This window comes from Orcinus orca, chromosome 15 (genome assembly GCF_937001465.1).
Source record: "Orcinus orca chromosome 15, mOrcOrc1.1, whole genome shotgun sequence".
In the NCBI taxonomy this organism is placed as follows: Eukaryota; Metazoa; Chordata; class Mammalia; order Artiodactyla; family Delphinidae; genus Orcinus; species Orcinus orca.
Genome location: NC_064573.1, coordinates 63708423 through 63732372, shown reverse-complemented (window position 1 = coordinate 63732372; position 23950 = coordinate 63708423). Strand labels below are relative to the sequence as shown.

The 23950-nt window shown below is 58.4% G+C and overlaps 4 protein-coding genes across 5 annotated transcripts in view; 1 reads left to right on the top strand and 3 right to left on the bottom strand.

Annotated features, from left to right (window-relative positions):
- Nucleotides 1-2281: 2281 nt before the first annotated feature.
- SDF2L1 (stromal cell derived factor 2 like 1) lies at nt 2282-4256 on the bottom strand. Its single transcript, XM_004276030.3, has 3 exons — nt 4001-4256; nt 3507-3703; nt 2282-2684 (listed from the first exon to the last, which is right to left on the bottom strand). The coding sequence occupies exons 1-3, from the start codon at nt 4185-4187 to the stop codon at nt 2403-2405; spliced, it is 666 nt and encodes a 221-aa protein (XP_004276078.1). The 5' UTR covers nt 4188-4256; the 3' UTR covers nt 2282-2402.
- Nucleotides 4257-8765: 4509 nt separating this feature from the next.
- CCDC116 (coiled-coil domain containing 116) lies at nt 8766-13931 on the bottom strand. Its single transcript, XM_033439710.2, has 4 exons — nt 13017-13931; nt 11616-12179; nt 10886-11500; nt 8766-9720 (listed from the first exon to the last, which is right to left on the bottom strand). Exons 1-4 carry the CDS (start codon nt 13086-13088, stop codon nt 8917-8919), a joined length of 2055 nt encoding a protein of 684 aa, XP_033295601.1. The 5' UTR covers nt 13089-13931; the 3' UTR covers nt 8766-8916.
- Nucleotides 13932-15394: 1463 nt separating this feature from the next.
- YDJC (YdjC chitooligosaccharide deacetylase homolog) lies at nt 15395-17350 on the top strand. Of its 2 annotated transcripts, none has more exons than XM_049697794.1 (5): nt 15395-15700; nt 15788-15947; nt 16144-16243; nt 16320-16497; nt 16609-16903. In XM_049697794.1, exons 1-5 carry the CDS (start codon nt 15537-15539, stop codon nt 16757-16759), a joined length of 753 nt encoding a protein of 250 aa, XP_049553751.1. In that variant the 5' UTR covers nt 15395-15536; the 3' UTR covers nt 16760-16903. The 2 variants fall into 2 exon arrangements, with proteins under 2 accessions (XP_049553751.1, XP_004276077.1); XM_004276029.3 differs by having other exon boundaries at nt 15401-15700; nt 16682-17350.
- A 4718-nt stretch (nt 17351-22068) lies between these two features.
- UBE2L3 (ubiquitin conjugating enzyme E2 L3) overlaps nt 22069-23950 on the bottom strand; it is a 42388-nt gene continuing 40506 nt past the window's right edge. The window contains exon 4 of the mRNA XM_004276028.3: nt 22069-22427. Within this exon, the coding sequence (XP_004276076.1) occupies nt 22273-22427 (155 nt within the window). The 3' untranslated portion in view covers nt 22069-22272. The remainder of the gene's footprint in view (nt 22428-23950) is intronic.

Sequence of the window (23950 nt, the reverse complement as noted above, 5' to 3'; positions counted from 1 at the left end):
GCAGAGCTGATGACCCGGAAGGATGTACGCGGCCCGCCTGGCCCTCATAGAGCTGCAGTGTGTGTTGGAGCGGGTGGTGCTTAGGCTACTGTGCATCTGTGCCCCCTCCTCTTTTATTCTCTCAGTCCAGTGGCTGAGAGCAAATGTTTTGGAGGCAGGCAGAGCTGGGTTTGAATCTTTAGCAACCTCGGTTGCCTCCTCTGCAAAATTAAGATAACAGTTGAACGTGCTATGCTTCGTAGGGTTGTTGCCAGGAGCAAATGAGATGCTCTGTAAATCGTTGGCCCAGTGCCTGGCACTTAGTTTTCAATAAATGAGAGCTCGGCTGCTGCTGCGGTTTTAATTTTTGGTCTTGTACTGCATTCTGCCTGCAGCCCTCTCACCTGCTCCCACAGCTTTGGCCTTGATTTCCCAAGGATTTTTACATGCTGTGTACTGTTGGAGTCTGCTCTTAATTAACACTCCTCACTTTTGTATGTGTGGTGGTAGGGAGGTAACAGAGGCAGAAGTGGGTTCTTACAGCCCAGAGGGGCCAGGGGTGGATCAGAGGAATGCCCCTTAGATTTGCAGTGTGCGCCACACTTTTGGTGCCCCGCCTACACCCCCTTGGCACTCACCTCTACCAAAAGGATGTTCCCTGCTGGCACCTGCGGCTCTGCCTAAGGTCTTCATTCTGGCTGTAGAATACAGGGCAAGTGGGAAGTGCTGCAGAGTAATCCTCCCACCTGCCCAGCAGCCCTCAGCCAATGAGAGAAGATATGCTGGTTGGATAAGTACCCCCACTTTCTTGCCCCTTGGTTGGGACAACTTTTTTTTTTTTTTTTTTTTTTGCGGTACGCGGGCCTCACACTGTTGTGGCCTCTCCTGTTGTGGAGCACAGGCTCCAGACGCGCAGGCTCAGCGGCCATGGCTCACGGGCCCAGCCGCTCCGCGGCATGTGGGATCTTCCCGGACCGGGGCATGAACCCATGTCCCCTGCATCGGCAGGCGGACTCTCAACCACTGCGCCACCAGGGAAGCCCGGTTGGGACAACTTTGATGCATGTTCTACATGGAGACCCAGTGCTCCCCGGTGGGATGAAGCCCTAGTTGCCCACAGGGGTGACTTGCTCAGTAATGCAACCTTCACCAGCTGCCTTGCCTGCTCCTCTGAGCCCCACTCCTCTGCCCCAGTGTTTTCTGGGATCACTTCCCAACCATCTGCTTGCACTCCTGTCTCAGGTCAGGTGAGTGATGGGAGAGAAGTGGAGACTTGTAGACGATGCTCAAGAGGTTTGAGCAGAGCAGGACCTCATGGGGGAGGGGGCAGGGGCGTAAAGGGCCTAATTATGACCCTCCTCCCCTCAGGTCTCACAATTGGCTAGAGCTTTTCTCCCACCCCCTAAGGTCAATTGATTTCTCAGAAGTAAGGTGCTCTGCTCACCCTCCTCTAAGACCCTTCCAACCAGTTGCCACCCCCAGCCTCTCCTTCGGCTCTTTCATTCTCCTGCAGGAAAGTGGCAACTGCCCAAGCCTCTCTGACTGTAATCTCCGCCATAACCTCTAGAGGTCACCCACGCACCAGCAAAATAGCTATTACCTTCCTTTATCAGGGCCCGCCTATTTATTGCTCCTTTCTTTAAATTGCAATGCTTTGCCGGCTCAAATTGTGCCTCTTCTTCCAGGAAGCCTTCTCAGATGTCTGCAGCTGGCAGTTCTCTGTGGTTATCTTCCTTTGCAATATCTTTTGAAGTTTTGTTAGGGCCTCCGGACTTTGAAAGGTTATAGTGGGGCGTGAGATGCCACACATCTGGGCTGGCTGGGTGTGTGGGGTGCCATCTGCACCGAGAGGGATCCTGCGATGCAAATTTCCAGCAGATGAGCAGAGTCCTGACCCAGTGCTTGGTCAAAGGCAAGTGTCCAGACTGTCACAACTGCCAGTGGAGGGGTGCCAGGAGGAGGCGGTGCACCTCAAGGGATGAGGGGCTGGAGAGCTTGTGCCCATCCCAGCTGGTAGGGAGTGGGGCCTCTGCTACCTCGCTGAGGCCCCAGCCCTCATCAGGAAGGTTCATGAAGCTCAGGGGCTGGGGAACTGGAGTCACTGGGGCCATTGGACCATCTGAGGGTGGAGAGGGAGCTGTGATGGCCCTGGGCAGTGTTGGGAGTGCACGGAAGAGCATCAGAGAGGTTTGGATGGGTTAAGCTGCCATCTGTGGGACAGAGGATTTGCACTGAGGAAGAGATGCTGACCTGGGCCAGCTGGCAGCTCCTGGTCGCCCCCAGGCTCACAGCAAAATGCAACCACAGGCCAATATTCTTTAATCATAAAGGCACTTGAGAACCCCTACAAACTCAAAGTCTCCCCCAAGAGTGGCCCTGCAGATGACCCACCCTGCTGCCCTCCACCCGCAGGTCCACGGCACTCAGAGTTCATCGTGACCTGCAGAGGCCTCCACGCTGGGCTTGATGAAGATGCCTTCCATGGCCTTCCACCTATTGTGGGTGTTGGCGCTGGGCATGCCGTGCACCTCGAGCTGCCCCCGGATGGGGCTCCCGTACTGCTCGCCGGTGACCGACAGGAACACGGAAGTGCCCACGTGCTGGAAGCGCACAGCGGCCTCCCGCTCCCAGTGCTGCCCCGAGCAGCGTACCGTCCACAGGTCCAGGTCATCACCCTCGCCGTCCTCCCCAAAGGCGCTCACCTCCTGTGGGGGCGGTGGTGGTGTGGGAGGACAGTGGTCACGCATGACAAAGGGCACACTGAGTCCCCCATGGGCAATTGCCTGGCAGCTGCACTCACACCCAGGTCCTTCCCTGCACCTCTCTGAGCCTCAGCTTCCACAGCTGCAAACTGGGACACCCCCACCCCCATCCCCAGCATCCAGAAGGGCCTCCCCAACACCAGCTCTTCAAACACATGCACACCCCACCTCAGCTGCCTGGACGGTGACCAGTGGCCCCCACAGAACCAAGTCATCCCCCTCCTTCCTCCGCTGGGTTTCTCCTGTCCTAACCCCTCTGACCCTCACTCAGCATCAAGTCTACCCTTCAGGCTGACAGCCAAGGTTCTATTATCTCATCCTTTCCTTCTGATAACCTCCCCAAAGCACCCTCTGTTCCAGTACCACCTCCCACCCAGTTCCAATGAACTCCGCTCACAGGCTCTTCCCCAGGCTTGGAAAGATGCCCTTCTCCTCTCTGCGGCCTGGCGGACTCCTACTCATCCTTCCAGGCCCAGCTCCAGTTCCTCCTCCCCGCGGGGTTCCCATTCCCCACCCCAACGGCCATGCGGATCCCCCTCCTGTGTCCAACTCGCCCCCAGGAGTGGAGCTATCCAGACGGACAGCTCTTCCTGTTTGTGTCCCCGCTGGGCTGAGGGCTCCAGGGGACAGGACCCTGGAGTAGTCACCTCTGCATCCCCCGAGGGGGCGCTCGGCAAACACTTCTGACTTGTAATTCCCGTTTCACCCAGGAAGCTGGGGCTCCGAGCAGATGCCGGGCCCCTCGCACACACGCCAGGGGCTCACCTGGTTGTGGGACAGCGGCGACGGGAAGTGGTGCGTGTGCAGGTTCTTGCCGGTGAGCACGTGCGTCAGCCGCACAGCCTGCCCGCAGCGCACCGGGGACCCGCGCGGACACCCGCCCTCGGAGCCGCCGCGGATCCGCCAGTAGCTGTTGGCGTCGTCAGACGCCTCCACGCCGGTCACCGACTGCTGGCCGCTGCCTGGGGGGCGACACCCCACCCCCGGGGTCGCTGTCAACGCGGGAACTCCGACCCTCGACCCGGACACCATCAGCTTTCCCGGACAACCTCAACCCTGGGATCCAACGGCTCCCCCAGCCCCCGCCCGCCTCCGGCCGCACTCCAAGTCCCTTGGCCCACAGCTCCGAACGGCATCCCGAAGACCCCCTCGAACCGCCGGCCTGTGGCCCTCGGCCCCCAACTACTCCAGCCCCTGATGACCCCCAGCCCCCTGGTCCGCAGAACCCCGACGTCAGACCCCCGCCCCGGCCCGCGCACCGGATCCGTATTTGATGTCGTGCGAGTGCAGCCGCACCCGGTGCTGCGTGTTGAGCAGCTTCAGCACCGACCCGCAGGTCACGACCCCCGCGCCGGTCTTGACGGCATAGCTGTCCGGGACCGAGATCGCCAGCAGCAGCCCCAGCAGCGCCGGGCCAGCAGCTCGGCCGCGGCCCGCGCTCCTCATCGCCCCTGCCGGGCTCCGGCAACTCGGGCCCTGGTCGCTTCCGTCTCCGCCGCCGGCCAATCCGGCTCTGACAGTGCCCGCCACGGCAGCCAATCGCCAGCCCGCACGGCGCTCCGCCTGCACTTCCATTGGGTCCGCGTGGAAAGGACCCGCCCATAGCCTTCCAGAGCAGCGGCTGGGAGGGGACTGGAGACACGAGGAGTGTTTTGATTGGTCCACGCTTCCGAGGACTCACTAATGAGTAAGCCAGGGCAGCGTCGAGCGGAGGGAGTGTGGACAGAGGCGAGGGCGACCGTCCAGCGACCGCCAGGTCCCGGGACACTCGGTTCGCCAGTTCACGAAGCCCCTTGATCCTAGACCCCCGAGCCCTCAATCATGGTCTCTCCCTCGGACCCTGGGCCCGCAGCTGCAGGGTCTTGAGGTTGCTCGACCACTAGATTATGTGGTCACAAGTGGGGGCATCTCAGGTACTCAGTCACCTGGTCCTTCAGTCCCTGGACCCCGGGATTAACTAATCCCCCAGTTGCTCGGTCATTGCCCACTCTCTGACATTGAGTCACCTCAGTCCCTGGACCCTGGGGTTTCTGAATTCCCTGAGCCACTCATTGACCCCTTCCAGGGCTTCTCATGGTCCCTAGGCCACTGGGCAGCAGAGGGCAGCAGGGAGCTGTGATGTAGAGGGTAGTGGCAGGTGGTCACCAGAAAGCCCCAGAGCTGTCTTGGGAACCTGGAGCCCTGGGAGACCAAGCGACTGGGAACCAAGCCTGGGTGACTGTGTGTCCCAGGCTTGGGACTCACTGCCTTCTCAGAGGGCTGTCAGCTCAGTCGGTATAAGGGGGGAAACTTAAACCACTGTTTATTTATTCATTCGTGGAACATTCTTACATTGAATTCACTCCAGACCCATCAATTCAGCCCAGCCCAGGAACCGGCTCTGGGATATGTTACTCAATAGGCTGACCACCCGCGCACTTGGTGCACCAGCAAAGCAGGGAGAAAAATTCGTGTTTAATTAAATCATCCAGAATTTTGCATTCAGAAAATCCAGCGTAGAGCCATTTTAATTACAGCAATGGGTTATTTTTTGGTTTTCATGTCTCCCTACCCCCACCCCTGGGGCCATGGGGCTTGTGGGATCTTAGTTCCCTGACCAGGGATAGAAGCCAGGCCCCCTGCAGTGGAAGCACAGAGTCTTAACCACCTGACAGTCAGGGAAGTCCTGGTTTTCATGTTTAACATTGTCTTTATTTTGAATTCTATATGGGTCAAGGTGTCTTGATCTTTTCAGTGTTTAGAGTGTCTAATATGCTTACGGTAACTTCCCTGGTGGAGCAGTGGTTAAGAATCCGCCTGCCAACGCAGGGAACACGGGTTCAAGCCCTGGTCTGGGAAGATCCCACATGCTGAGGAGCAACTAAGTAAGTCCAGTGCACCACAACTGCTGAGCCTGCGCTCTAGAGCCCATGAGCCACAATTACTGAGCCCACATGCCACAACTACTGAAGGCCGTGCACCTAGAGCCCATGCTCTGCAACAAGAGAAGCCACCGCAATGAGAAGCCCGCGCAACGCAACGAAGAGTAGCTCCCGCTCGACGCAACTAGAGAAAGCCCACGTGCAGCAATGAAGACCTAATGCAGCCAAAAATAAATAAATAACTGTGTGTCTGTTAAAAAAATGCTTACAGTCTGCCCTGGATTTGGCAGACCCTGCCCTTGAGGGCTAGAGTACAATCTGGGTGTGTCTTCTCGGACACACCAACAAGCATCTCGAACCTAATATGCCCCAAGAAGGACTCCCCGGTCTCCCTCACACTGCTCCTCCCCCAGGCTTCCAAGTCTCAGGAACAGCACCTCATTTACAAGTTGTTCAAGCCCCAAACCTGGGATTCATCTTTGATTCCTCTCTTTACCACACTCCTCACATCTACCCCAGCATGTCTTGATGGCTCTGACTCCAAAACAGATTGGAAGGCATCTCTCCTGCGTCCCCCGTCACCACCCTAATCCAAGCCACTCCATCTCCCCTTCAGATATCGATCACCCCTCCTAGAAGATTTCCCTGCTACTCGGGCCCCTCCAAGACATTCTCCACCCAGGAAAGTGATTTCTGTCTTAAAAAGCATAAATCAAGGCACTTCCCTCGTGGTCCAGTGATTAAGACTTTGCCTTCCAATGCAGGGGGTGCAGGTTTGATCCCTGGTCAGGGAGCTAAGATCCCACATGCCTTGGGGCCAAAAAACCAAAACATAAAACAGAAGCGATATTGTAACAAATTCAATAAAAACTTTAAAAAAAAAAGTATAAATCGGATCATGCCAGGTGCCTGCTGAAAGCTGCCAACAGCTTGCCATTGCACTGGGAGCAGACAATGGTAAGGACACAGCGAGTAATCTCCCTGACAGGCAAAGAAAGGGTTCCAAGAGCAGCAGAGACCCCAGGGCTGGAGTCGGGAAGCCAACACGGCTCTCCCTGAGTCTCTGGAGCCTCATGGCTTCTCCTAGCTGTTCCTTTTTCCTGCTCACCTCATGGGCAGATGCTCGGGGCCCTCCACCTGGATACCACAGTTTGTCTCCAGGTTCAGATTCTCAAGAGGGGATGTGATTGACTCAACTCAGTTCCAGGCACTGCTCAAGGTGCAGTCAGCCAAGGAGGATGGAGAGGTGTTAGTCTCCAAATACATCTGCTAACAATGCCTCCCACCCCTGTGAGCACAACCTGCTCCTCTCCCCAGTCGTGGAGTCCCTTCCCCCTCCGCTTGGATCTGGGCACGCATCATACTTGGCTTTGACCACAAGAATGCTACAGAAGTGCTGTTTGGGGACTTCTGAGCACAGGCTGCCAGAGCACTCACTGGTGGTTCTTGCTTCCTCCCTCTAGGAAGCCAGCCCCTGCCCAGACAGACCCTTGAATGGCCAGGGGCAACGGGGAGAGAGACGATGTGAGGGGAGGGTCCACGAGGGATGTCCTAGCCTCAGCCCAGTCCCCAGCCGAAAGCAGCACTCCCACCCCAGCTGCTCTGGCTACACCACTGCCAGCTGAGCCCGTAGAACCCCCTCAGAATCATTACAGATGATGATTTTGTTTGAAGCCACTTAAATCTTGGTTTGTTACATGGCAACAGATGCCTGAAACAGGAGCTAAGGGGACCAGTCTCTAGCATCATGTGCCAGTGGTGCCCAAAGGGGCTGCTCCCACCCCAGGGCCTAGATGTGTGCCTCTGAGGCTGGGGTGGGGATATACACTCTTCTCCCTTGAAGACTGGGCAGCAGGACCTGGAAGCCAGAGGGTATTGGATGCACCAGTAGGGCCAATCAACTGTGGCCAAGTGATATGGCAGTAATGTACAAAGCAGCTGTTGTGGCCTCACATGGTGGCGGTGGTGGCAGTGGTGGCCTCGGAGGATAGGCATCAGCACCAAGCATGTGCTTTGAAGGATCCTTGTCACAACAGCTCTGTGGGAAAATGGGTCCCTGACTCCCCACCTAGGACCCTGGCCCCTCTGCCAGTCAGAGGAGCAGGTCCTCCTCCCCGAATCGCGGGGTCCTCCCTGCCTGGTTCCAGAGGAAGCTCCATTGTTGCTGTGTCCTCACCTGTGGGCCACTGAGCACGGTCAGGCCGAGCCGAGCAGGTCTGGCCTCTGCGCACCTGGCGGGCTCCAGGGGAGGCATGAGAGATCCACCAGCCTCCCCGAAATGGCAGCCTGCTCAGCGAGGCTAAGCATCTTCTCTCCACCATAGGGGCAGGGTGGGGGTAGGGGTGGAGCTGCTCCCTGGGTGAAGATGCCTGAAGGGGAACAAACAGGCTGCCTGAGGAAGGCAGAGGGGAGGAGCTGGGGGCACCGGATGGCCAGAAGCTCCAGGAGAACCTTGGACGTGAGATCCTCTGAGCACAGCACCAGCCAAGCCCACAGACCCTTCAAGAAAGAGAGCTGCCTTGCCCAGGGCCTCTGCAGAAGGGATAGTCACACAGCCAGCTGGGTCAGCCAATCCATGGCTTGACCTACCAGCAGCCCCTGCGTGACCTCAGGAGCACGAGCTGAGAAATACAAATTAGGAAGACAGGGGCTTCCCTGGTGGCGCAGTGGCTGAGAGTCCGCCTGCCAATGCAGGGGACACGGGTTTGTGCCCCAGTCCGGGAGGATCCCACATGCCGCGGAGTGGCTGGGCCCGTGAGCCATGGCCGCTGAGCCTGTGCATCCGGAGTCTGTGCTCCGCAACGGGAGAGGCCACAACAGTGAGAGGCATGCGTACAACAACAACAAAAATTAGGAAGACAGGTAGTGGTGGGAGCATCAGGAGAGGGAGGATACGCCCTGGCAGAGGAGGAGCCCTAGGGAAGTGGGAGTGTGATGCACAGGGGCTGTGAGGGTGGGGACCATGAGTCCTAAGAGGCTTGAAGAGGCAGGAAGGTGCAGACTGGAGTGCAGAAGAGCCAGCAGCAGAGCCCAGGAGGTCACGGGGCTCAGGGCACCGGCACCTGCCGTGGAGGCCTGGCCCAGCTCTCCAGAGATGCTCCCCGGGGGCAGGTGGTCAGAAGGATGGCTGAGATCTCTGACAGGAAAACCGTGTTTCATCAACACAAGCTTTATTTCTCCCGTTGGCTCCCCTGAGACGCTCAGCAGAGCTCCTTGTGGGCACCAGCTGCTCTGACCTCTGCTCAGGGTGGGATGGCTGTGAGGGCAGTGGCTGCTGCGGTGGAAGGAGTGGGGCATGGAGCACTCGGTGCACTTCAGGGGCCCCATGGGCAGTCACCATGGCCCACACCTGAGCCTGCCGCCGTGGCACTGACCACGGCCTCCTCTTGAGGCTCCAGGGAGCTCTGGGGTTCGCCCTCATCTCCAAAGTCATCCTCGTCCTCTTCCTCCTCCTCTCCATCCTCCTCCTTGTCCTCCTCCTCCTCCTCGATGCTCTGGTGGTCCTCCACGTCCATTGTCTGGTCGGACTGATGGGACGCCACGCCAGTGTTGGCGGGGGACAGGAACAGCTTGGGCTCTGGCGGTCTGGCGGGCTCCTGCTCCGCGGCTGCCGGGCGCTCCTGTGAGGCAAGTAGCCGGGGTCCCGGGGACCTCATGTTGAGGGAGGACCCTGTGGGCTTGTCCTGGACCCTGTGGGTCCTGGCGGACAGCGCGGTGGGTGTCTGCATGCTGCGCTGGGGGGTGCTGTGCTGGGAGGTGTGCCGGGAAGGGGGCCGGGATGCCCGCTGGGGTGACCGCTGGCTAAACTCGGCCTCCTCCAGCCTGCGCAGCAGGCAGCTCCAGTCGATTGTGGAGGACAGACGGATGCGCGAGCCCTTCACCTTCCTGAAGCCCAGGAAGAGGTCCAGGAGTGCCTCAGTGATGGGGAAGGAGATGAAGCCCAGCTGCCCAGTGAGGTTCTTCTCAAACCTGTACTTGCAGGCAAGCAAGGACACAGCCTGGCCCTTCAGGTAGTCAACGAGCTCCTCGTGCCGGGGGTTGGAGAGGCGGGACATGGTGGTGGACTTGGACAGGATGGAGGGCAGCGTCTTCTTCTTGGTGAATTTGTAATTGGGGCTCTGTGTGGCAGCAGGGAGGGAAAGGGAGACACGTCATCCACTTCTGCCTGCCACCCTGGGTGCCCTCCCCCCCAGAGCATCCTCCGCGTCACCCACGCGGCGCCGCGCTCAGTCCACTCAGGGTGCGGCCTCACCACATCTGCTCTGCTGGCCCGATGGAAAGCTGAGCTGGGGTCCTGCATGCTGGCCCACCGCCTACTTACCACCCTGTTATCATGCCAGCCACACCAGTCAGGCCTGGGACAAGGCCAGTGACATCAGTCACTGTATCAGCCAAAAGGGAGCCTGCACAACCCTCGCCTAGGCCAGGGTTCAGAGGAGGGAAGCACGCCTAGGCCTTGATGGGTGAAAGCAGGGTCAGGGGCCACACTGGGGAGCCACCAGGGTTAAGCCACCAAGTCCTCTCCGCACCCTTCCCAAGCAACTCCCTCTCGGCGGGGCAGACACACTGGAGAGTCCTGTCCTGGGCAGCAGGACCAGAGGGGGCTAGACCGCAGACACAGGGCCCTACTCTGGGCTCAGACCACTGTCCACAAGGGACAGGACCCTCCTCACATGGGAGGGCCTCTGAGATTCACATGCAAACGTTAAAAGAATACCCAGAATAAAAAACAGTCTTTATTCATCTTTGACAACATGTGGTAGTAGCTAGGCCAGGATTCCTGGTCCCCTCATCAGCTCATCCCCTACTCAGGTGGTTTTCACAAGGGCAGGGCAAGAGACCTGGACCCTGGGCACCTGCTAGTGACAGTGGCCGCTAGGAGCGGTGGTGGTAGGAGCCCTTCCAGTGCAAACCCGCCCCTAAGAACCCTGGACCCAACCTTGAGGAGGTCACCTCCGGATACGGCACAACAGGAGATGGCAAGAAGCCCCTTACCACGGAGGTGTGGGGTGAGAACCTGGGGAGGCGGTGGGAGGAGGATGGGAGGGAGGAGGCCAGCGGAGCTGAGACCGGGGTGGTGACATGGGTCTGTCGTGAGGGCACTTTCACCACAATCCCAGTGGCGGGCAGGGTAAGGTGCAGGTTCCACCAGGGCTGGGCCCTCTGCCTGGAGCTCAGGGGCCCAGAAGTGGGCATGGGTAGTCTCTGTACTTTGGGGTCCTGGTCAAGCCCCTCCTGCCTGGGGTGGGGTGAAGGGACCTTGGGCTCTTCTGTGGGTGTCACCTCAAGGCAGAACCTGGTGGCCACTTGGGTGCTAGACACCGGGGAGCCACCTTCCTTGGACTTGCCGCGTCCCCTGTACTTGATGCTCTTTCTGTGCTCCATCCTGGGGCTGGAGGTTGTGGTGGGCAGCAAATCATAGGGCTCCTCCCCATCAGTGGGTGTGGCCAGCTTGGAGCTGGACTCTGGGGAGGGCTCCCCTTCTGACGGGAAGAGAGGGCAACTGTCTCTGTGGCAGGCACCACTGAGCTTGTCCACAGCCTGGCTGACCACGTCCTGCAGGGCGGGGAACAGGTGGTGCTCAGCCAGGAAGTCCAGGGTCCGATGGGGCTCTCGGAGCGCACAGTAGCCGGGCAGGTCAAAGGACCCTGGCTGGCTCAGCAAGGACTTCATCTTCTTGTTCAGCTCTCGCTTGAGGAAGATCAGCTCCCGCTTGAGGAAGATCAGCTCCCGCTCTGCTGGTCCCAGCTCCCATGCTTTGGGCGTGCCTGAGCTCGAGCCCAGCAGGCCTGAGAACCAGGACAGGGGCTGCTCTAGGGTCCACTGGCTGCTGGTCTGGCTGCCCAGTGAGTCCCATGGCAGGGAGTCCCCGTGGGGGCAGGACTGCCCCTGGCCTTTCTGCAGAGAGAGGAGGACTCTCAGAGGCGTCCAGGGGCAGCCAAGCCAGGCCTGGCCCTGAGCTCTGGGCTGGGGTCCACCCCCGCCCCACCTGGGCCGCAGCCCCAGACCTCACCCCTCTGTTCTCCAGCTGCAGTAGCCGTTTGAGGTTCTTCTCCAGCAGGAGTTTGTCCTTCATGGGTGGCAGTGCACCTAAGCTGCGGGCACTCAGGTCGCTGTCCCAGCTATGGGAGCCCGGCCAGTTGGCCGTGAAGCTGCTGTGGGAGTCGGACATGGAGCTGGAGCAGGACGGGTAATTGTTGGGGCGCCCCATGCAGAGGCTCGGCCGGGTGCAGTGCTGGTGCACGGTACTGACGATGGGCCGGGCCCGCGCCTGACGCCCACCCCTTGGCACCTCCATCGGGTCCTCCACCTCCACCAGCGGCACCCCAGCCTCTGTCATTACGGTGGCCATGAGCTCAGTTGCCTCCTCCACCACCGTCTGCAGGCTGTCCAGCACCTGACCCTCGACAAGGAAATCCAGGAAGCTCCTAAAGGGTCGAGGGCCCTTGGGGTTTCGGCGGTGGCTGCGGAGCCCTGAACTGCCTGAGGGGCCGTGCGTCGAAGTGGGGTGTGGTGTGTGGCCCAGCTTGGAGGCTTGCCCCATTTGCGGGAACAGTGACTTCTTAGGTGGCTGGACCTGAGCAGACAGGCATATCACAGTGGGCAGTGATGCCCCATGGGGGGAGGGGTCCCCTGGGGTCCTCCTAAGGCACCAGGAACTGGGTAGGAAGTGGGCAGTGGAAGAAACTGTTTTTCCTTTTTTTTTGGCCGTGCCACGCAGCATGCAGGATCTTAGTTCCCCAACCAGGGATTGAACCCGTGCCCCCTGCAGTGGAAGCGTGGAGTCTTAACAACTGGACTAGGGAAGTCCCAGGAACTAGGTTTTGGAGCCAGGCAGCCCTGGATTTGGACCCTGGCTCTGCCAGCTTCAGGCCATGTGACTGTGGGCACGAAGGCCCCTCTTGAGGTCCAACTTCCTCTCTTGTAAAGTGGGGATCTGTTCAGGGTTGCCCTGAAGCCTCCCTGACACGTACAGTTCACATACCCAAGACCTGGCTGGGGAGTCTGAAAGCCCACTTCTGCACTCACCCAGGACATGAATCACAAAACCCCTTGAGCCCCGTCCCCACTGCTGGTCTGTACAGACTACCTGTGGTCCTGAGCCCTGTGCGCCCCATGGCTGCTTCTGCCCCTCGAGCCGTAGGCCCCAAGTAGACTCTATGCTCCCACTCTGGGGTTCTAGTCCACCATGCCCCTCCCAATCCAAGATCAGGGGACACAGGGAATGAGACGGAGACCGAGGTGACTAGGTAGGGCCCAGCAGGGGTAACTAGGAGTGGTCAAGGCAACAGGTCACTAAGAGGTCCAGAGAGGACATCAGTAGGAAGTGAGAAAGGGGGCTGTGATCTGGGGCACCAGAACTGGTGAGGAACATGTTGAAGGCTCAGAGTTGGGCCCTGCTGGGCACACTTACCCGGGCCACGCAGGTGGTGTGGCCAGCCTCGTCGTCCGCCAAGTATCCCGAATGGTGGCGACAGCTGGTCATGGTGCAGGTGGCCGGGTCCACTGCCCTCTTCCTCTCTCGTTGGTTCCGCGATGCAGCCGCAGATTCCTCTCTGAACCGGTCGGGGAGATGGTGTGAGGGTGCCCCCAGCCCTCCGTGGGTCTGCGTCTCCCTCCGTCCGTGGGCCGCTGGTCCCTGGCTCCCCGCACCCCACGTCCTTCACATGTCCGGCCAGTCTTCTGCTCGGAGCCCCGTGGGCGTCTCAGCACCGTCCGTGTCCAGAGTCGTCGGGGCTGGGGCCCCCAAGGGAGTGCGCATCCAGTCTCCGTCCATCTCTGGGCCCAGTGGGTCCGCCCTCCGTCCACCTGGCCCTGGTGCCCTGGCCCCGGGAGACCCGCTCACCAAGTCCGCACCCGCTGGACACACGCTCCAGTGCGATCCGCGATGGGATCTTGGCGTCAGCGCCGCTCTGGGCCGCTGGCGGGCCTGCTTATTTGCATGCCGCGTCCTGATTGGCTCGCGCCGCGCCGTTCGCCGCCCGCTCCCACGGCACAATAGTTGGGGCGGGGCCCACGCGGCTCCTCCCCCACTTTGCCGCTTTTGCCCCGCCCACATTCGCAGAGGGAGTGGGCGGCCGTCGCTGCTGCTGACCGGCTCGGTCCGGCCTGGAGGGGAACCTAAGGGACAAAGCCACGGCCTGTCCCGGTGACACAAGCACCTTCCTCGGCTCCCCTCTTGGTCGCTGTATTGTCCTTGGCTCCTGCTCGCGGACTGCTCCTTTCCAGGGTCCTCCCCTCGCCCAGTGTGGACACCCCAGGGTCTGTCCCCAGCGCAGTGGGAGGCGTCCCGGCTCTAAGCCACAGACGAGCTTTGCTCTTTCCTGCCGGTGTGACTCAACTTCTTTAATCACCTGCTCCTTCTCTGTAAGTGGAGCTGAGCGTCCTTCCACATGGGTTTGGAGAGTACATCAAATCTTCCTACAACACACCCGCACCCTGATAAGACCCTGTAAATCTTTACCTCCTCTCCCTCCTTTCCCTCTCTGTCCCGGAGGCCTTCCTAATGCAACCCCCCCCCCCAGGTGTCACCTCCTCGGAGAAGCCTTCCCAGAGGGCCTGTCCCCCCAACAGAATTACAGCACACGCCATCCCAGACTCTGCCACACCGTGTTGTTACTTGACTGTCAGATCGCGCTCCTTGGAGATAGGAACTGCGGTGCTCACCCCTAACCCCTAATCTAATACCAGTAGGTGCTCAATAAATGTGAATTTCCTCCTACCAGCAGCGGACCCTCAGGGCCTCTGGCCTTTCCAGGACCAGCTTACCAGTGGCTGAGATCCCACACTTTAATCACCACTATTGAACACAATAGTCCTTATGCCAAAAACTTGGTGAAGGGCTCTTTGAGGCCTCCAATTCTTACGTCCCCACGGAGGTGGGTATTATCTGTTATTTTCCAGTTCGGCTCTGTCCTCTTGGCCCCTGACCAGGGGGCCATCAGGGCATAGAGGAGCAGAGCAGACCAGAGGCAGGCCAGAGCTCCGGAGGTCAGTCCCAGCTCCACTGCTCCCCACAGAGTCACACAGGGCAAGACACTACCCCTTCCAACCTCAGTTTCCTCATCTGTAAAACAGGAATGACATGAACAACCTCATAGGCTGGATACAAATACTGTACTTTCCACTGGGAAAATCAAGACAGCCACATCACAATGAAAACCCTGGCTGTCAACCATGGTGATTATTTGTAAAGTCATTGGTAAGGAAAGCTTTTCTAGATCACAGAGGAAAAAAAGAGGTCATGAGTGTAAAAGTTGTAGCCTGGCACAGAGCTCAAGAGATGGAAGCTGGGACTCATGCTTTCTGAAACAAAGCCATTGGTGTACATACTTTCTTTCATGTTCTTATTGTTCAGAGCTTTTACAAATCAAGAAGAAGGCTCAACTTCGAAAATCAGCAAGACAAGTAGGCAATTTGAAAAAGAAGAAATACAAATAGCTAATAACATGAAAAAGTTCAGTCACTATCAAAAAAATGAAACACTACAAGAATGAGATAACACTGATGTGATCATTGTCTTCTCAAAACAACACAAAAAAGTTTGTGGTGAAGGAGCAGAAAACTTGGGTGTATTGATTTGCTTAGAGAAAATACCGGGAGACAGTACCCGGAAAGTGAACGGTGGTGATCTTGGGGGAGGGTAAGAGATTTTTTTTTCTTCAGGTTTATTTTTCCGTTTTTCATATTGAACATTTCTGCAGTCACTGCAAGTTTCGCGTTGCCATAAACCCGGCCGCGGTCCGGGTGGGGCGGGGCACTTTGGGTGGCTGGCGGTTGCAGGGATCCCCGGAACCAGCAGGTGGCGAGAACAAAGGCTAAAGCGCGGGCGCGCCGGGCGCGTGCGTCGGGGCGGGGCCTCGGGCCGCGTCTGGGGCGGGGCCTGGACTGTCCGGCCCTAGTCCCACGGGTCCGAACAGCTGGTGGAGGGACCATGGCCCGGCCCCGTGTGCGGCTGGTGGTCACGGCAGATGACTTTGGTTACTGCCCGCGGCGCGACGAGGGCATTGTAGAAGCCTTCCTGGCGGGAGCTGTGACCAGCGTGTCCCTGCTGGTCAACGGCGCGGCCGCCGAGAGCGCGGCTGAGCTGGCCCGCAGGTGAGCAGCGGCCCCCTGCAGGGTCCGGGCGGGCTTGGGGGCCACCGCCCCGCACCTCCGGTGCTCCCGCTCGCGCTCCGCCCGCAGGCACCGAATCCCCACGGGCCTGCACGCCAACCTATCCGAGGGCCGCCCCGTGGGCCCGGCCCGCCACGGCGCCTCGTCGCTGCTCGGCCCCGAAGGCTTCTTCCTCGGCAAGATGGGATTCCGGGAGGCGGTGGCCGCCGGAGAGGTGGTCTTGCCCCAGGTGCGGAGGTGCGGCTTCAGGAAGATGCTCGTGGTGACTCCCCCAAAGCTCCGCCCCGAGGGTACCGTGCGCAGAATTGGGCTCTGGATGCCTAACTGGTTCAAACACAGGGGCGATCACAGGGGACCACATGGACGGGGTCCTTCTGGGTAGCTGCTTCCGGACGTTCTGTGTGCCGATCACCTTCTTACTTCAGGTTCGAGGAGAGCTGGAGGCCCAGCTGAGCCGTTTCCGGGAATTACTGGGCAGGGACCCTACTCACGTGGACGGGCACCAGCACGTGCACGTGCTCCCAGGTGCGTGGGTTGGTGCTCCCAGGCCGGGGTGGGGGGGTGCTGCACGTGCCTCTCCCTGACTCTGCCCCGCCCGCAGGAGTGTGCCAGGTGTTCGCCGAGGCGCTGCAGGCCTGCGGGGTGCGCTTCACTAGGCTGCCGATGGAGCGCGGGGTGGGCGGCTGCGCTTGGCTCGAGGCCCCAGCGCGCGCCTTCGCCTGCGCAGTGGAGCAAGACGCCCGCGCCGCCATGGGCCCCTTTGCCCGCCACGGCCTGCGGTAAGGCCCCCTGCCCCCTGCCGGGCCCAGGTCCCAGTGTGTCCAGCTGGCCTTTCACCTTGGCCAGCTGTGTCCGTTTCTCATCCTCGACTGGTGTTGTCCCCACCCCAGATCCGTCCCGCCCACGGCCTACCCCTGCCCATTGCGGCCTGCAGCCGTGCCGCTGATGCCCTGGCATCTACAGGTGGACCGATGTCTTCGTGGGCCTGAGCACCTGCGGCCGGCACATGTCCGCTCACCACGTGTCAGGGGCACTGGCTAGGGCCCTGGAGGGTATACCCACTGGACGCGCAGTGACAGCCGAGCTGATGGCACACCCCGGCTATCCGAGTGTGCCTCCGGCTGGGGGCAGCAGTGAGGGTCCTGATGCCTTTTCCTGCTCCTGGGAGCGCCTACACGAGCTGCGTGTGCTCACAGCACCGGTGCTGTGGGCTCAGCTTGCCCAGGACGGCGTGCAGCTCTGCACCCTCCATGAGCTAGACTCCAAGAGGCCCGGAGAGGGGACCCCCAGCGAAGCCACTCTGGAAACCTTTCTGGAGCCCTCCCCACTGTGACCCTCCCCGGCAGACAGCCAAGCATTAACGTCCCTTGGTGCCCAGGAAGGGAACTGGGTCCCAGAGCAGGCTGTGACTTCCCGGGCTGGATGCTGCCACCTCTGTGCCCAGGTCCTCATGGTTCAGAGTGGCGGCAGAGCTTCTGCAAGCCCTCTGGCTACAGGAGGCAGCCGTGACCTCTGGGCCTGGGGCCTGCCAAGCATGGGGGGGGGGGCGGTCACAGTGCTGTGTAAGCATCTTCCTTGTTTGGGTGCACAGGGCAGAGATGGCTGTATTAATAAAGTAACATGTCCTGTAAACTTGGGTGTTTATAGACTGTGCCCGGGAAACCTTCCCAGACACAAGAAGGACACGAAACTCCTTTGAGGCCCACTGAGGTCACTGTTCCAGAAAAGATCTGCAGTGCCTCCACCTTTGGCGCTGCTTATGCTTAGGCTCTCTTTATTCTTTTCTTTTGGTGGGGGTGGGTAGGAGGAGGGGAGTGAGGGGTTGGAAGAATGTCTCACTAGGCTACTTTTTGGGAGGCATATTATAATCTCAATTTTGACTTTAAAGACATCACCTGTTCGAAGTAAGCAGCCCTTTGCCATCCTAGGGGATGGGTCTGAGGAGGTCCTGCAAACTTGCAGGAGTGTGTTTACGTTTTTCCAGGAGGGATGGTCTTCTACGGAAATGGCACCCCTGGTGATGTGTAGATGCCCTGTGACCGGGGCTCCTGTGGCCTGGATCAAGGCGATGCCAGGAGCAGATGGAAACCCATGTGGTCCTTCTTGTCTCATGTAATCTCACATCATAGTGCCTGTGTGCAGGCACCGGTGCCCCCATTTTGAAGATCTAGAGATAGTAGGGGAGCAGAGCTGTGAAGCTGCCTGTTCATTTACTCAACATGCCCTGGGCCTGAGTCTGTACCAAGCATGGAACCAGGGCAAAAAGAGTTCTGCACTTTCTAAAGGGGTGAGGGTAGGGCCCCATCCCCTTGACTGGTGGCTTCAGCCCGCTCTTTCTGGCTCCATCCTCTACCCCTACCCTTTCTCTGACTTTGACTTCTCCAGCCGCAGGCCCTTTCCTCCCCCATTTCATCCAGGGCTGTGAACTGGAATGGCTGTGAATGTGGCCCTGGCCTCCCCGCCCCGGCCCGCTGGGGTCTGGCCGTGCTCCCACAGGCTGCTGGCTGGAGCTGGGCAGCAAGCACAGAGGCACCTCCCTCGAGGCGGGTCTGTTGTTCTGAGAGGAGGGGCTGGCTGTATGGCTCCAGGGCCCAGGAGAGAGGTGTGGGTGACAAGGGAGAGACTGGGGGGTCTGCACAGATGCTGGAGGAAGCTGTGGGAGTGGCCACTGTCACTCAGGGAGCCAGAGAGGGAGCAGCAGAGATAAGGGCCCAGATCAGCCCTAGGCCATGGGCACTGAAGAACAGAGAAAGGGACAAGAAGGCAGAGGGCCCATTTCGAGGCTGGCCACTGGCATCCCACCAGGGAGATGGGGTATTTTTCACATAAAACCTGCTGTGCCCCAGGACGGCCCAGGCTAGGGGTTTACTGTTAGCCACCAGTTCATCAGGCACGGAGGATCTGCTCCATGCCAGGCCAGGCCTGGGAGCTGGGACACAGCCTGCAAGGAGCTCACGGTCTGGCACACACATGGGGGCAGTCCTGAGACCGGGCTGCAGTCGGGGGGTGGGAATACACAGCAAAGCATGGGGACAAAGCCTCTGCGATGTTGAGGAGACTTCCACTCTGGTGACAGCCCACACGGCACCCCCAGGAGACCAGGCTGCCAGCACCCAGGAAACAGCCATCTACCAAGTGCAGCCTGGGCCAGGCACTGTGCTGTGCAAGATCAGACCTTCAGCTCTGCTCCTGGGGCAGGTGTGCCATTCCCCCTCGTGCATGAGGGAAGCAGGTGAGGAGGAGCCAGTGCAGATGGGCAGGAGGACTGAGGTTCAGGTGCAGCTCTGCAGGGTGCGGCACGGACATGCTGCCAAGGGAAGACAGCGAGAGCAGGGCTGAGGCCACCCCCTGTGGGGTGGGCCCTGGCCAGAGGAGCCCCAGGGGGCAGGAGGGCGCCAGAAGCCAGGCCGAGGTGATGCAGTCATTGCGTATCTCGAGCTGAACAACGAACAGAATGAGGAAGGTGAGAGGACGGTGGCCACCGAGTGGAGGGAGTTGAGAGGGTCTCACAGGCTTTGGGGAGGGTCTGTGGCTGTGTTTGGGCTCAAAGGGAGCCAGTCGTGGGAGGCGAGGGCACTGGAGCCAGGCTGTAACAGCACAGGCCCCTGACCGAGTCACTTTCCTCCTCTGTGAAAGCAGAGTAATGGTGCCCGTGGGTCTGTCCTGAGAGTTAGGACAGCGCTAGGACGAGCAGAGTCCCTACTGATGATCAAGGCAGGCCCCCAGCCTCCTTACTTTCTGGTGCCCCAGAAACTTGCCCCAGGAAGTTCCCTCTTGGACTGCAGACCTAGCTGTCAGGGTCTCAGCTGGTGTCAGACTCCAAGCAGGGGACTCAGCTGACAATAAGTGTCAGGGCCTTGGCTGGCCTGGTGCTGAGTCAGCACTAGGGCTGCAGTCGCAGTCAGGAGACTCGGAGGTGGGTTTGGGCTGGAGCTATTCAAGGAAGTGGCCCAGCCCCTCCCTTGGGCATACCCTCACCAGCTCCCTGAACTTCTTCCAGACAGCACCCTCCTCAGGGCCCCAGTCTGCTCCTCCGTTAAATGTGGCTGAGGTGACACGTATACAGAGGTCACTCTCCCCTCCCCAGACACCCAAGGGTGTCTCTGCAGCCCTTTCTGCTTCCCTCAGCATGGCCAGAACACCTCTGTGCACCTCTCCTGGAGGCCAGGTATGGGGAGAAAGCCAGAAGAACCTGCCCAAGACCCCAGGCCACTAGCACTGCCCACCCCCAGTAAGGAAGAGACCCACACGACCAGACGAGTGTCCGAGAGCATTTTATTAAGGGCAGCAGAGTAGATCGCAGCATCTTAGAAAGCCTAGTCCCCGCCATAGGGGGAAGGGCGGGGGGACCGGGCAGGAGCGTGTATTCCCATGGGGCCCATCGGAGGTGTGGTGATCACAGCCCTCCCCTGCTCTGGGGGATCCAGCTGTCTGGCCCCGGAGCAGCAAGGCGCCTGCTGGCACGCTTCATGCCTGCCCAAGGGCTCGGGGAGTGCCCGCTGGTAGAGCAGGAGCCCAGCCGGAGGGAGGGACCGTCCACCACCCAGCTCTCGGAGGCCAGGCCCCTGCTGATGGGCGAACCCCGGCTGTGATGCCAGGGGATGCAAGTCCCTGAGGGGCCGCCGGCTTCGACCATGGTGGACGTCCTCCTGGTGGTGAGCAGAGAAGGGAGGGGGCGATGGGCGGGCAGAGCTACGCTGGTAGAAATACGAAGCAATGGGACAGTTTCCAGGAATGGCAATATTTCTGGATTCAGAGAAGCGACGAGAACAAATGGTGGCTTATCTGGATAGCTTCTGACAGAATTTGGCATTTTATTACAAATCTGCGTGTGAGTGAAATAAAGTCCATCATCGCCTTTCTGCTAATGAAGAGACAGACGTGGATGTGCTGGCCGGCGCCCTCACCAGCCCGGGCGCACGGGAGGCTCCAGAACGTGCCTCTTGCGTACCTGGGACTAAAGAAGTTGCGTTCATGAGACCCGCTGCAGGCTGCACGTATGCGGCCTCACCCACCATCACCCCACCTCTGCACACAAGCCACCTCAGGTCTGCAAGCCTGGAAAGACCTCAAGTTATAGAACTAAAATTAAAACAGAAAGCCAAGTTTAAGTCATCTTCTCCACAGGATCTAGCCCCTGGAGCACCCAGAAGGGAAGCCACCAGTGGCAGAAGTGGAGGTGGTGACACACAGTGCTTGGACCACTAGCTTCCCCTGGGTGTCAGTGACAAGGACTCTACTTCAGGGACAGTCCCACTTCCTTTGAAAAGACATTAACATTCAAATCCTTACAAGTTCATCTGATGATAAATTCTAAGGTCAATTTTTATTTCTACAAAAAAAGGCAGTCAAAACAATATAAAACACGTAAAGGATATTACTGAGTGAGCTTCACGTGGAGCCTGACTCCGCGAAGGCCATGAGTCCAGTGGGAGGGGGAGGCCGTCCTGTTCCTGGGCTGGGCCGTCTGGATGCTCCAGAGGAAGGGCCAGTGGGGCGCCGGCGACCCCAGGCTGGTGCCGGTGACAGAGGAGTCTGCCAGAGGGTCAAACGTGCTGAGGAAGGGCCGCGGTGGGGCTGCTGCACTGAGGACGCAGAGGGTGAGCTCTGAGCTACGTCGGGTGGACACGTTGGTGACAGGTGAGCGTGGAATTTCAAGTAGACACTCTGGCTTTAGCACTGTCCGCAGGGACCTGGACATCTTCTAGAACAGCTGCAGGGAGGAATGGCAACCTGTGGCCTCGGGAGCCTCTCTGGTGAAAAATTCCTCCCACAAGTGCACCGTGCTCTGGCTGGCACACCCCTGGGGGCTGCCGCAGACTTGGTGCTGGGGGTCTCCCTAAGCAGGTCGGCCCAGGTGGAGTTCATCATGACGCGGACGGCAGGGTCTGCCAATCTGGTCAGCATTACTGGGGTAACATTAGCCAGAGTTTTACAGCAGAGCTAGGCCTCCCTTTCCACAGCTTTGTTTTTGGGAGGGGGTGGGAGTGGAGATGGTTGTTTGCTTGTTTTTTAATTTTTTTAAAAGGATATTATAAATCAGAGTCAAGAGAAACTTAACCGACTCCCACACCAGGCCGCGTGCCAAGGAGGGGAGCAGAGGAGCCGCAGAGGCCTCCACTGCCCCTCCCGGCGGGAGGTGGGGCCTGGGTTTGGGGAAGTGAGTGAAAAACAAACTAAATGCAAAAAGTGGGAGTTGCAAGGGCAGGGGAAGAGGGGAACCACAACTTTTTTTTAACCTTATGGGCTAAATGTAAACTGAAGATTTTGGATAAATTTGGACAGCAAAAGAAACACCATTCTTTTAAAGTAGACTGAAGCAGTGATTTTTAAAACAAAGAAAGCAGAACTAGAACATCTTAAATTTTTAATCCTTTCTTTACAGGTCACCTAGACCACTTTTGATTAAGAAAACTGTAGAAAGTTAGTAACTGCCACAAGCAGACGCCAGGCGGTGGCACATGTCAATTTTCCATAGAGTCCTGCTTTGTGGGTGTCTGAATGTACTGCTCGGCATCTCTGCTCACACTTGCTGGAATCAATCGTGGCAGATTTTAGTCCACAGGTCGCTTTTCCCCATATTTCTTTGTAAACTCTTCAGCGTTCTTACAGAATTTTTTACGGTCCTTAGAGTATTCTTCAGCTAGGTCAGCCCGGAGCGGGTGCTCGGGCTGGGGGTCGTTCACCAGTGCTATGAGGGACTGGATGACTGCCAAGAAAAGGACAAGGCACCGCTGGTTAGAAGGCCCTTGGAAGGGGCATGGCAAGAAACACAGCTCTGATTAAATGTCTATATGCTTCTCAGACAGAGCGGCCTCCCATTCATGCAAAATTCTAACCACCAGCACTCAACCCATCATTCCCATGATGAGAAGAAAGTGATGGAGGACAAAGAGCCAGCACTACAGTAGATAACTAACCGTACAGAGTGATGCCACGTTCTCTTCCTCCTCCTCCAGGAACCCTTCCTGTACTGACACACTGGGGATGTCCCAGTCCCCAGTCATTCTCACCCGTCTCCTGAACTTTGGAGACCCAGGCCCACCACTGACACCCCCACTCTCATGCAGGTGAAGCTTCTCCAGGGCAGGGACTGGGCAATGTGCCCAGCACTACACTAGGTTCAGGGTGTGTGACAGGCCTGCACTGTGTAAATGGATAATGAGCCCACCCTGAAAGACCCCTAGCAGCTTCTGAACGGCCGAGAAAGGTTCACTCGACCACCCTGCATTAACCACTGGGAGGCTGTAGCCCTCATCAGCACTGCACAGTCCATTCCAGAGGTGGAAGTCACACGGATGGCTCAGGGTGGATTCCACAATGCTCCCCCAAAGGGCAGTCAGGCTCAGATGTGCGAGACGGCAAGCCCCGGACAGGAGGGCCAGGAGGGAGTGGAGGGTGGGGGAGGGGGAAGTATGGAAGGTCCAGGAACCCCTGGACTCCTCAGAAGTGGGGTGCATGCAGCCACCAGGCTTCCCACACACGTCCCCTGACTCCCCCCAACCCCCACCAGGACCAGCACCCCCACTGTCCCAGCAAAAAGGCCCCTCTCCTCTGGACTGCCGATGCCAGGTGCTTTTATTGGGAGCCCACGCTCTTCACCCCAGTATTACAAGGAATGGGTTAAAAAAGCTTTTTGTTCCAGTTTCTCCTTGTCTGTCACAAATCCACATGGAGCTTAAGTGATTATTTACTTAATATATTTCTTTAAATCACATCAAAAATATTTTTTAAAGGAAAGTTAACTATTAGTAACTCTTATGGAAAATCACTTTCACTTGCCATAAACTGAAGGCACGCATCCATAAACATGAAATAAGCACCTATGCTGCCTCCTTCCCGGCAAGAGGAAGCAACCACCGGAACAAACACTCTTCCGAGTGGTTCTTTCTCAGCATCTCTGAGGCACCCCAGCCCACTGCACTCCAAGACTCTCCACACCACGCTCAGCCGTGAGACTGCTGTTCTTAACTTTTGGGAAACCTGAACCACATTTGCCCTATAGCACATTTATAAGGTGGTTTCCCATCTTTTTCCAGGATTAGAAATGGTTCTGTAGCAGAGTTGACACTGATGAGTTTTCAAGTTTTCCTCCATTATGGAGACTCAGGCTGTCTGCTTCTCACTATGATCATCTTAATACCTAATGTATTAGCATCAAATACATTCATCGTTAAGACGTGCTTTTCAAAAGATAATTCACTTTGCAAGTTTGCAGTTTGTCTAATTCTT